Source organism: Oxyura jamaicensis, chromosome 6 (genome assembly GCF_011077185.1).
Source record: "Oxyura jamaicensis isolate SHBP4307 breed ruddy duck chromosome 6, BPBGC_Ojam_1.0, whole genome shotgun sequence".
NCBI lineage: Eukaryota > Metazoa > Chordata > Aves > Anseriformes > Anatidae > Oxyura > Oxyura jamaicensis.
This window is the reverse complement of record NC_048898.1, coordinates 7,972,263-7,984,659: the sequence shown is the minus strand read 5'-3', so window position 1 is coordinate 7,984,659 and position 12,397 is coordinate 7,972,263. Positions and strand designations below refer to the sequence as shown.

At 37.9% G+C, this 12,397-nt stretch overlaps 1 protein-coding gene across 9 annotated transcripts in view; it reads left to right on the top strand.

Annotated features, from left to right (window-relative positions):
• The window catches only part of GRID1 (glutamate ionotropic receptor delta type subunit 1), a 522,277-nt gene that overhangs the window by 494,410 nt on the left and 15,470 nt on the right, over positions 1-12,397 (top strand). For 5 of the 9 annotated variants that reach the window (XM_035329542.1, XM_035329546.1, XM_035329543.1 and 2 more), the window contains 3 exons: positions 8,190-8,356; positions 9,685-9,925; positions 10,179-10,265. In XM_035329542.1, coding sequence (XP_035185433.1) covers positions 8,190-8,356; positions 9,685-9,925; positions 10,179-10,265 — 495 coding nt within the window. Of the gene's footprint in view, positions 1-8,189; positions 8,357-9,684; positions 9,926-10,173; positions 10,266-10,815; positions 11,620-12,397 lie in introns of those variants that run through there. The other 4 variants (XM_035329550.1, XM_035329547.1, XM_035329548.1 and 1 more) reach the window with 4 other exon arrangements.

Genomic DNA, 12,397 nt, shown 5'->3' with positions numbered 1-12,397 from the left:
TGCATCAATGCCGTTTGCATGAAGTTAATAATGTTAAGTCCCATTAATGCAATTACACTGTAACTTCAAACAAAAATATCCTTATCTAAAGTTTCTTTTAGTAACTCAATGGCAAATAGGAAGCATATTCTGGAGTCATGGTTTTGAATTTAAGTACTTTAGCTCTGCTTAAATCTCCAGTATTAAGGTCCTTCTTTGGCTCTGACCATAAGGCTTCTAGCTTTCTTGGGCGCTCTGGAAATACTCATCTTCAATACCATTCTTTATATTATCCAGGTACTGACACTTGTCCTTTGCTCACTTATGAGTGTTTATTCATTTTTGTTTTGTTTTTACCTGAGGATTAAATTAGATATTAGAAACATGAGCAAAAATTAAGAGATTCACTGAAAATGTACTAATTTGTCTTAGAAGAGGAATTTCATGCAAAATTTTGTTTATTCCAGGCTTTATATATATATATATATATATATATATATATATATATGCATATACTCTTCTACCTGTCAGCATGCTTTCACCTAGCTTTAATTTCTCTCATATATGACCATGCAATTTTTTTGGTGAAACTGAGCGTTGATGTTGGAATCAAGGTCTGATATATACATATAATAGCCTGGGATTCTATATGCTTGTGCTTAGTCCTGTGATGAGCAGCCCCGGGTGAGATTAGGAAAATACAAGTGTCCACACTTTTTCTGGCACCCTTAGTTTGCCACTCTTCCTCTCTGCTTTCCATCTGGTAGCTCAGCAAATACAGGTAGTAAATAACATTAAACCACATGTGTCTGGGAGTACTTTATGGCAGAAGGTACACAGAAGTAGTCAGTGAAAGTTTAATGTGCTTCTCTTTTAGAGAAAAGTGTCTCCTTTATTTGTCAATTGATTTCTTTTCATGAAATAAGAAAACAGCTGTTATTAAAGTCTTGATTATTTGATCAGATTTACTCTGTTGTCAATGAAACACTGATTTGGAAAAAATATATTATTAGTTCCTCATGCTTTTGTAAGTGAGAAATAAGAACGTTTGGGGGCTTTGGTTCTTTTATTCTTTAGAATTTTTTCTCAATAGTCATAAGGAAAGCATCCACCATTTACTGGGTTTTACAATGCCATTGCAGGGCTGAATACAGTGACACAGGCCATTCCATTTCCAAATCAAAGGACTTTAACATAAATTTCCCATTTTTTTGTGTGGTTTCCAGATAAAATCCTTATTTTATGGGAGAAAGACTTTTGCCTCTCCCACTAAAGGAATATTTAGTCAACAGTTTTGGTTCACCCTCCCTGTTCTCCCACCTCCTAGCTGAGCTTCCTAAAGCTCTATGCACTTGGCTTAAATGCCCTTTCTTCCTCTGTAGAAGGCAGAAACCTGGCTATAGCCAAGTCTGTGGTATTTTTTTGTTTGTTTGTTTTTTAATCTGCTCATCATTTTGTGAAAATGAAGCTTCTATTTCGAGACTTTCTAAACATTTAAAAGGAAGTAGAAATAGTGCAAATAGTGCTATTAAGTACTTATCTAGGTAACATGACATTAAAAACAACAATAAAACAAATTACCTTAGGAAAAGTCACATTATTTTACTTCTTTTTATGTTTTGCTTTTTATTTTGTTACCATTCTTATGTCAGCGGACAGTCTCTAGCAGTGAGACTATAAATACTCTTATTCTGTAAGCCAGTTGTATGCTGCCATTTATTATAGCTAGATTTGGCTAAGCCTTAAATGTGGCTGTAGACTGGCAAGCCGTTTAGACTACCAAATGCATTGTCTTTAGGGAGCTGGCTTCTCTGTCTCATTTAAGTGATAATAACTTTTTTATATTAAGTTTGATTTTAATATTATAGGGTGATCTTTATATAACTTGATCAGCTCATTCAATTAATGTCAACGACAACCAAATTTACTTCAGTCCCCAAAGCTGACCAAAGCTGCTATTTGATTAGACACATAAATTGGGCTTAATGTTTAATAACATTGTCAGCTGAACACTTGTGTTTATAGTTTAAATGTCACTCCTGCTAGCTCGCTGAGCTTTTTGAATAAAGAGACAAGTTATCCGTATCAAATATTATGGTTAGAAATTCTGTCTTTCTAAAGAAGAAATGATGTCAGCAAGGGAAATTGGACTTTCCATCCGTAAACACATACTGCTGCATGAAAAGGATGTGAATGTACCTTTAAAAGTGTATTGTATCAGAAAAGGAAAGTCTAAATCCCTCTAGCATATAAATGTACCTTAGTCATTTCTCTGAATGAGGACTTGCCTGACACAATGAAAAAAAAAACACAAGTATATTACTCGTTCTCCTCTCCTCCCCCTTTCCATTTTCTTCATACAGCAACACAGTGCAGCTGCAGTTACAAGAAGAATGCTGCTTTGATGCAAGATAGGAAAATATTGCTTATTTATGGTACAGGCAGGTATTTCAGTTGTTTGTCTCAGTTTGATTTACTTCTCTTCATTTCCCAGAGATATTCCTACTCCCTTTGACTGGCTAAAAACAAAAGGACAATAGTGGAAGAAAGTCCTGAAAGCTTTTGTGGTATTTAGTTGTCATGGAAGAGGTTGCTTTTTCAGACATAGCACAGTCCCTGTAGCCACAGTGACCATCTCCCATTGTCAAGGCACAGCTTTTTCAACACAAATACAGCCACGGAGAGGGCATTAATGTGCTGCAAAGTCATGTAAGCGACAGAAATACATTTCAGAGCGGAGGGTACAAGTTGCTTTTGCTGTACTCCCAAGGCAATTGAAAGTGGTCATTGTACATATAAAATGTCCTCCTATTCATTAATGTCTCTGCATAGAGTAAGCCAGACAAATCACAAGTCCACACAAAATGCTATTTCGCCACTTGAGTTTTCTGGCACTACAGAAGGAGATTGACTAATGCTGTTGTGTGGAAAGTTTCTTTCTGGGTCAAGCTATAGCCAGGATCCCCCAGAAGTGTGCTGTGAGTAGCACACACAGCCTTATCAATGTTGGTTTGGGAAAAGCATATGTTCCTAATCCAATTGCAAATCTGAATAAGGTGTTTGCAAAATACCCTGTGGCAGTCAGTTCTTTAGGATAATTATTTGTTATCATGACTTTCCGAATAACCTGTAGCTTTTTCATTGTGAGCAGCCATTTTTGCTTTGAAAGAACTAAGTGATATCGTCCCTATATTCTCCCACGTACATCTTTATATATATATACATGAGAGAATTAAATTGTTATTGTTGTGTTTTTCAAAAGCTTTCCTTTGATGGAGACAGTTTGTTCCCCTGTCCAATCAATTCGGTGCCAAAATTGCTCTGAATCCATTTTTTTCCTCCTGTGTATTGCTTTTGATGAAGTGATCAAAACCAAGTACAGTACAAAATGTGAATGTATCATTGATTTATGCAATAACACAGTAAGAGTTTATTCCTTCCCTTTTTGCTTCCTTCAAAAAGTTTCTCTTCTTTAATGAACAATAAACATTAAGTGAGATCTTATCGTGTTGAACAAGCACCTCTCCGTTTTTATTTTGAGAGTACAAGTAATTTAAAAGTTCAATGAATAGGATTTTCTGAAATTTCTTCATTTCTTGACCCACCAGCCTTTGGAGTAAAAGCAAATGCCCAAATATATTACATCTTGCAGCCCAAATATATTACATCCTGTAGTGGCTCCTAATTATATTAATTTTTAAAGAATTTCAACAAGATTAAAAGACATGTTTTCTCTTTAGTAAAACTCTGTTGCTTCTCTTATATCATTTTTAAAGAGAAAATAAATGTTATCTGAGCATGTTTTTCAACCGTTCCTCTAGAAACAATGTAAAGGTCACTTTTTGATATTTCTGTGGTACCAGCCACATAATGGGATCAGCTATTATGACACTTCATTTTTTTGGCTGTAGATTAATGATGAATGTAGCATTATTCCCCTTTTTTCTTCAGTGTGGTAGCTTCCTCCAAAGTTTCAGATGAATCACAGACATACAAGTGATGAACTTTCAAGTTTTATTATTTCTTACCAAGTTTTCTTGAAAAAACATAATTTTACAGTCAGTAAACCAGAGTCCTTTGAAAAATATCCTTCCATCTCCCTCCATGTTGAAGAATAACAGTATGAGATTGGCTACTGCTTTTCAGAAGTATTACTATTCTCTTACTGGTCCTTCTATCTAGGAGGCAGTCTTTATTGGCCTTTACATTTTTCATGATTGTGAAGAAAAAATTTTAATGCAAGTTCTTTTTCTCTGAAATCTGTTTTCTTAAACCTCTTGAATCAAAGATAAATCTGGTGTCTTTGGTGTTAACCACTACAGTAGTTCCAAGTGGCTGGAAGAAATGAGTGCTTCTTTGGCTGAATTTCTTTTAAAGATGTTTTTGAAAGTTTAACTCTGAGTTATTTCTGTTTTGTTCTGCAATATGCCTGCATGCTGAGAGTCACAAAAAGGCCATAGAAAAGGAGGAGAATATCAAAGCCAATCTGATGTCTAAAGTATAAATTGTATCTTATTATTCTCTTTCATTTCAGTCATTCTTTATTCAAGTTATCTTACCTATTCTCAGCTGGTATTTGCCACATTCCCTTTTACCCTCTCTTTCTCTATATTTTCTTTGCAATGATGTCTGATCACTAGAACATTTTTATTCTATTTTGGGCCCTAAAACATATAATTCAGTCTTTAGATGGCTAAGCTGTGAATGCAAGAGCACAAGGATATGGAGCTTCGCTGCACTGTGGTCATGATGTGGTGCCATGGATAGGTACCCCTCAGTACAGTGTCATATGAAAATAGCATAGCTATGTTTCCTGCCCATACATCCCATGGGTCAGTGCCTGGTATTGCCTATAATTCTTAGTCCATCTGCCTCCTCCTAGCTGTCACAACAGCTATTAGGGGAATGGGAAGCATGCTGAATTTAGACAGCTACTAAATGTTTGGTCATAAGGAAGCTTTCTATGCAATGAGCACTCTTAATAGTATGAGATCTCTACTCTTCAGAGAAGAAAATGCCACAAGTGGAAGAAGTTTTGGAAGAGAAAAATCTTCCCTGAGGGAAGAGGAATCTTTGGAGAGTCATTTTCTGATAATCAGAGAGGGGAAGCAGTCTCACATTCAGTATTTCTGGAAGTTAAGAAGTATACCTAATTAAGAGTTTAAAGCTCAGATTCCTATTTATTTTTAAATGGTCAAGATGTCAGAGAAATAGTGTTCTACAGTTGTGACGACACTGTGTAGAATTATTTGTCATAAAAATACAAAATTGATAAAAGACTGTTTATTGCTACTTACATTCGTAGGGCGTAGGATAACAATATTGCAAATGCAAGAGAAGTAGACCTTGTTAAAAGATCTGTCTAACCTTGAAAGTCAGTGTAAAAAGCTCTTCTACATAAAATAAAGTGCAGAAAACTGGGGCTTGGATGGTGGAATCAATAATGTGATTTTTCTCTAGACATTGCCTTATAATTGAAATCGAATATTTGAGGAAGACTGTGTTCCTCAAGTATTAGTAAGAAAAAGATGAGGAATATAGGACATGTTGTCAATGTTCTTTTTTTGTAAACTATTAATTTGAAAATATAATTTATGGAACAATTCTGAAACAACTAAAAGACAGCTTTTAAAGAAAAAATCAAAACATTTTAGCACAGTGACTTAGACAATTTTTTTTTTTTTTTTTCCCTTTCTGTACATATATCAGGTAAGTTTTTGTTCTCTAGCAACACAGATTTTGAATAAATTCTGTGCAGAGTAACAAATGCTATTGTCTTTGGTCCCATGACTGTGCTTTTTAATGCAGCAGAGCTTGCACACTGTTTTCTATCATAGGTAGTAAAAGCCTGTGTACTCTTTACCGTAGAAAGCAACCTGAGATGTGCACAAACAGGGCTTGTGATGGTCCTTCCCTGCCAGGAACACCTGTGGGATTAACACCCATTGCCTGTTGTCCCTGACCAAGTATGAGGCCTATCAGCACCATCACAGATGTGAAAGCATGAAATGAGAAATGTTAAAGCCCATCACAGGAAGAGCAGAGGGCAAGATGCAGAGGTTTGCTGCTAACAACCCAGTTAGTTATGGGTACATGATCATTCAGAAAATACCTTTGAAAAACACATTTTAGGCATTCAAGAGTATACATTGCCTGCTGAATATAGACTAAATGCCTTGAGGAATCCCTCCCTCGCCATCCTTAATTTTTTATGCATCCTTGTGTTGATAGGTTATGAAACCTTTTTTGGCTGTCACATACAGTAAACAGAGATTTATTTGTTCTTTCCTCATTTCCACCACCATTATTAGTTCAGGTAGACAGCCAGGAATACTATTGCAGATGTGGAAGTCTTAACTCTGGTCTGGTTTCACACAGTACCATTTAAGTGAGAGAGATTTTTATGAGCATGCTTGTTTAGTAAGTTGTGTCAGTTAAATAAATGTATGAATTTAACAGCAAGCTCCTATAGCTCTATTATTATTGTGTAATCCCCATGCTGTGTTTTAGACTTTAATGATGTTTTGAGGTAGTGTCGCAATTGTTGTCTCAAGCTACGTATATTAATTACTGTTACTCGGAACTGTCCAGGTAGGTAGCAGGGGAGAAAGCAAACCACACTGGTGACATACACTTAAAAAAATGTATTTTCAAAGTGGTCAGTACAGGATCATTTAAATCATACCAAAAAGGAAAGCTATAACATATTTTTCCTCTGGCTTAACTCAGAACCAAATAACTTGGGGATCTTTGAGTGCCTGGATGCAGAAGGAATGTAACGGGAAAGTAGGTGGATTGTGGCAAGTAGCTTACAGAAAATCCAGGCAAAAACATAGTTTTCGGTTTTATTTCCCTGGATTCTATCTATTAGAGGATAATTCACCCATCTGATTTATTGTCATGTCTAAACAACTGTCAAGGACTTTAGAAAGCTATGGTTTATATTAAAGGATGGTGAAATAAAATTAGCTTAATTGGCATAATAAAAGATCTAAGGGAGTCTTATAGGCTTACAGGTACAATTCAAAACTGAGCTTACACAAAATGGAAAATACATGGAAGAATGTCAGCACTGCAGCCATTGGCTAGGGAAGCTTGGTGATTCAGTTTCCATTAAGGTTTCCATAGGAAGGTTTTCAGCTTCCCATCTTGCTTTGTTTTGACCTAAAGAAAGAAAGATCTGAAATTACCCAAAGGTGTTTTGCTTGTGTGTGTGTGTATGTGTGCATGTTAGTGCTTTTTTAATGTCTTGGAAGTCTACACTCGTGATTATTCATGTATTTGCATTAGACACTCCAGCCCATCTGCTCCGATGTGCTCTATAGGTTCACTAGAGACTTAAAAACATACTAGTCAAATTTATTAGGAAACCAATGATTACTTTAACCAAACAAAGTGATGATTTTTTTCTCTTACTGAATCCCTATCTAGAGACTTTTCTTACATCTTATGTTAAACAAGGTGATTTACATTCATTATATGCACTATATTGCAGGCATTGTCTTGAATGCCAATTAAGGCTAACTTTAAGGACATCTGCATGGGTGTGTGCTAAAATAGAACAAGATTTGTCCTGAAAGTGAGCTAATAGGAGATGCTGGTGATTCTTCTTGTGAAGAAAAGAGGGAACTTTATTTTTAAGCTCAGAGCATGCTTTTTTGTTACAGGACTGACATAGCTCTTGGAGGGCACTTCTTTACTTACACATTTGCTTGAGAGAAGCTGTAAAATTCTTCTTTGGTGACTGGGATGATTAGAAAACACCACTTCTTGCTCATGCTGTACCTGTCTAGTTATATAAATTGAACTGGTCCCACTCTTGCTAATCCATGTTTCCTACAAAACATACATCAGATCTCATCAGTTAAAGCAATGGCTTTGATTTATAATTAATTATCTGTTACATAGGCCTTTCCTAAACTTACCGTTGACTACGTCATCCCATGCACTCTCTCTATTAAAAATGGAAGGCATATTAGGGAGTTTTGAAGTAGAAGAGGTACTGCTGGGAAAAGCATAAGTGAGGTAATGCTGGGATGGAAGGGTGTTAGAAACGTATTAAGAGGTCTACAGATGAACTGTGATCTTAATGAAATACCAGCATGGAGTAATTACAAGCTAAGGGTTTATGTATTTGCCTTTTTTTTTTTTTCTCATACCTAGAAATGTAGTTTAGTTTATATCTTGTTGTGTTCATGATGTATTTACAGGCAAAGAAAGGAAACTATGCTTTCCTGTGGGATGTGACAGTGGTGGAATATGCTGCACTGACAGATGATGAATGCTCTGTGACAGTCATTGGAAACAGCATCAGCAGCAAAGGATATGGAATTGCACTCCAGCATGGAAGCCCCTACAGAGATCTTTTCTCCCAGAGGTAAACCAAAACAAAGCTTGTTTTATAGGATTCTTTTCTACTGCCAGCGTGGCAATCCCATTGGTGGTTCACTTCAGTTTTGGCATTGACCATTTACTGAATAAACTTAATTCTCTTCCTTCTGTGACAGCAGAAAGGTTATGAATTCAGGTTTCAGTAAAGCTGCTACTTCTGCTCTGTGTGCATCTGCTTAGAGAGGAAAGGACTGGAGATGGTGTGTGGCCTCACACCTCCAGGCAACACTGGCCCTGGTAGAAAAAGGACCGGTGTCCCCAGAGCTCTGTATGAGCTAGGGGAAAGATAAAAGAGATATTTTGGATTCCTACTATGCTTTCAGGCTATGAAGCAATGTCTTTCATGCAGCAAGCAAGTAATAATGTCTCAGTTTATCCTTCAGGTGCAGAGACAGGTTGCAGCCTCACCATAGTATAGGAAAACAATAATTGTTGAGTATTGCATGGGACTGCCAGGACTTACGATATCTGTGGCATTTCAGTGATCTCTGAGCTATCAGATGTGAGCGTCTTTTTCATGTCAGCATGTACACTGAAAGGAAAACATGCAGTTGTGCAGTCACATGTGGCCTTAGCAGAAGGTGAGCACTTCTCCAGGTGGGAAACTGGCACCAGATTTCCCCATCTTGCTCATTCTTTAGAAGGAGGAGTACAGCTCCAGCTGTGTAACCAAAAAGAAAGCTGCCTCAAGAGAAATGGTTGTTAGTAAACAGTAAAAACAGTTATCAAACCAAATCCAAAATGAATCATTCATAGAGAGAAGGGACACTTCACAAGAGGCAAAACAATGATTAATTAGCAACTGTTAACACAGTAATTCAAGCATGAAGTAACAGCATTGGAGTAAAATCCTTTCGAATAAGCCACATTTGCTGAAGTAAATGAGTTGTTCGCTGCTTAAACAGATTTGTATTAAGTGGTGTACAAATAGTAGCATGTTTAGTCTCATATGATTTTGAAATTATTGTGGGAGAGCAGCAGTGGAGTGGGCTGCGTATTTCACTAGTGGGACCAGCTGTTGCAGCTGAATGTAGACAGATCAGCCATGACTAACTGGAATACGGTGATTTCCCTTGGGAATGCTTCTTGCACCGCAATGGAATTTCTGACAGTTATCCCTTTTCTAGTTACCTAGTAAGGTTTACCTGCTGCTATGAATACCCTATATAGCAGAGGTTCAGATGAATCCTACATGGGGGTGGTGGATGGCAAGAAAGTTTTGAACTAGGGGGTGGTACATGTAAGAGGAAAATAATGGAAAGATGTAGAAAAAATGTCATTGAATTTAATGCTAGTGTTTTCAAATTTCTGCAGGATCTTGGAGTTGCAAGAAAGCGGAGATTTGGATGTTCTTAAACAGAAATGGTGGCCACGTATGGGGCGTTGTGACCTGAATAGCCACACCAACGCACAGACAGATGGGAAGGCACTCAAGCTGCACAGTTTTGCAGGCGTTTTCTGCATTTTAGCAATAGGCCTTCTTCTTGCCTGCTTGGTGGCAGCATTGGAGTTGTGGTGGAACAGCAACCGTTGTCATCAAGAAACTCCGAAAGAGGTCCATAACTTTTATTCTTATCACAATTAAAAGTAGAAAACACAAAAGAGAGAGCAAGTGGAAGGCATGGGATTTTAGGTGCTCTCATACAATAAATTTGATTTATCTTGATTCGCCGTACTAAGCTTTGCATATAACATTTTGGGTGGTTGTTTCTAAACAAACAAGAAACCACAACATGTCTTTTGTGCACATGGAAGGTGTCAAACTGACAGCCCCGGAGACTAAAGTCCTCTATTTATTTATAGAGCAGATACAGCATGGGCAGCAGCAGTGCAAACTTCCCCACATTGCCTCACCAATGTGCCTCAACCCTGACCTGGAGAGACCACCTTTAGGGGTAAGAGAGTAGTTCAGAAACATGCCCTCGGCCTCTCTGCTGTGAGTGACAGGGAGGCCAGTCATGGGCACCCAGTCGTGCCAACTGTGGTGATGTTTTCTCTGATCTAAGACCCCATCCACTGGCTGTGAGAACTGTCCATCTTGCACAGGCTATACAGCTGCCAGCAGCTGATATTCATTTTCCTTCATGGCTGACCTAGGCTAAGTTTGAAGAAGAAGTATGTAAGCAATTAAAAATAAACCATCTAGTTATTACTGAATAAGCCATATTGCAATGACACAGTTTAAATGCTTCCTGTCTTTTGAAATCAATTTTATTTCTAAACCTAGGGGCCTCTGAGTAAACTGATTTTCATATGACATTTTACGTAGGAATATACATCTGAGAATTTCTTGTTTTTGAAATGTTTTGCCATGGTAGCAAATAATAGTTAGCGATGCTATGATAGAATAATCAGTCCATACTCAGATCTGTTTTGCATGAAGCCTGTATTTGTTTACATAGATTAAATGTTTAACAAACTAACCTCTTGTAATTTCTGAAACAGAGGCATTTGTAGGTGCTTTCATCTTGGAACAGATGTTTGTTACAGCTAAATAATAGCAGCGAGCTGCACTACAGCTGAAAAATAGTACATAGCCCATCAATTCCAATCTATGTTTCTCAGATTGCCAGGAGTATTACAATAATTGACGTACCTATCACCTGTAAGCAATTCTGCCAAATGGGATCTGAAGATATATGTTGCAGTCTGTAATGTTGTGAAATATTTATCAGTAAGATTCCATTCCTCCAAGTTCCTGCTTCTCCCATTTGAATTCATCCGTCAAGTGTCAGTGATAAACATCTATGTCGTGTTTGTGGGACAAAGCTGCAAAGTCACTTGCCTGTGGCTCCGCAGCATATAATAGCAAGAGAAATTTTGATTAAAAGGAAGCATGTCTCCACGTTGCACAATGCAGCACTACAAAAGCAGCCACAGAGAGAGCACAAGTAGGTAATCTTGCTTGTAAACAAGCTTTCAAATGAACATAAGTGCACATTTAATTGTTTTTTGGTTAAATACTGTAGCATTTTGCCCTGCTGCTTTGTAGAATTCACTCCGCATTAGCATCAGTAAGCTGTAAACCTTAGCAGTAGACTTAGTTACCACTGTGAAAGCCCAGCAGGGAAAGGGGCAGGGACCTTGAGTAAAGTGTCCTAATGTTACATGTACACAAGCACTTGTCTTGCCACAGTCAGGAGTGCGTTCTCCTTTCAGCACTCAGGGACTCACCTTTGCACATCTTTGTGGAGTGAGATGAGGATATGCCCCAGAGGCAGGATTTCATACAGGTAGGGGGAAAAAAAATCACCCAGTTTTCAATACTTAATTTCCATCTATGAGGAAGGATCTGTCTTCCTGACTTTAAATTTTTTCTTGATACCCATCTCCTTCATTTCTCTCTTTTTTTTTTTTTTTTTTTTTTTTTTTTTTCTGTTGCAGGGATTATTACAGAGCCCTGTATGCCTTTCCCACCCCTCTTATCACCTAAAACACTCTTTTCTCCCCTCCTCACTCCCCTTCACTTTCCCCTTCCCTACAATGTGCTGGAGGCTGCTCCTCACATCTTTTGCGGTTTTCATGACAAATGGTAAAATATTTTCAAGTTTCCATCTTGTAAAGTGTACTACAGTTACCCTTATGGTAAAGCTGTACTCAGGAGGATCACATGCATGTGGGCATGAGTCTGCCCATAGAGCATAGCTGGTCTAGGGTTAAGCAGGACAAGTTCAAGTCAGGCACAACACAGGTGAACAGGCTCAGAAAAGGCTGGTCTTGTGGGTGCTGCTGAGAGAGAGGGAACAAAGCCGGTGAGAGTCCTGGGACAAGTAGGTGTTAAAGCTGAAAGAGAAAGTGATCGTTCCAGACAAAAGGGCACCAGGGATGAGGGTTTACAAGTGCAAGCAGATGGAGGAGAAAGCATAAGGATGGCATAAGGGGGCAGACAGGGTTGTACATCATGAGTGATCCTGAAAGAGGGCAGGCTGGTGCAGAGAAATACAGGAGGCTAAATGCATCTCTGGAATAGGTCAGAGTAGCTGGAGAGAATGGTGACCATAAAATACACTTTAATAAGTTAGTGAAA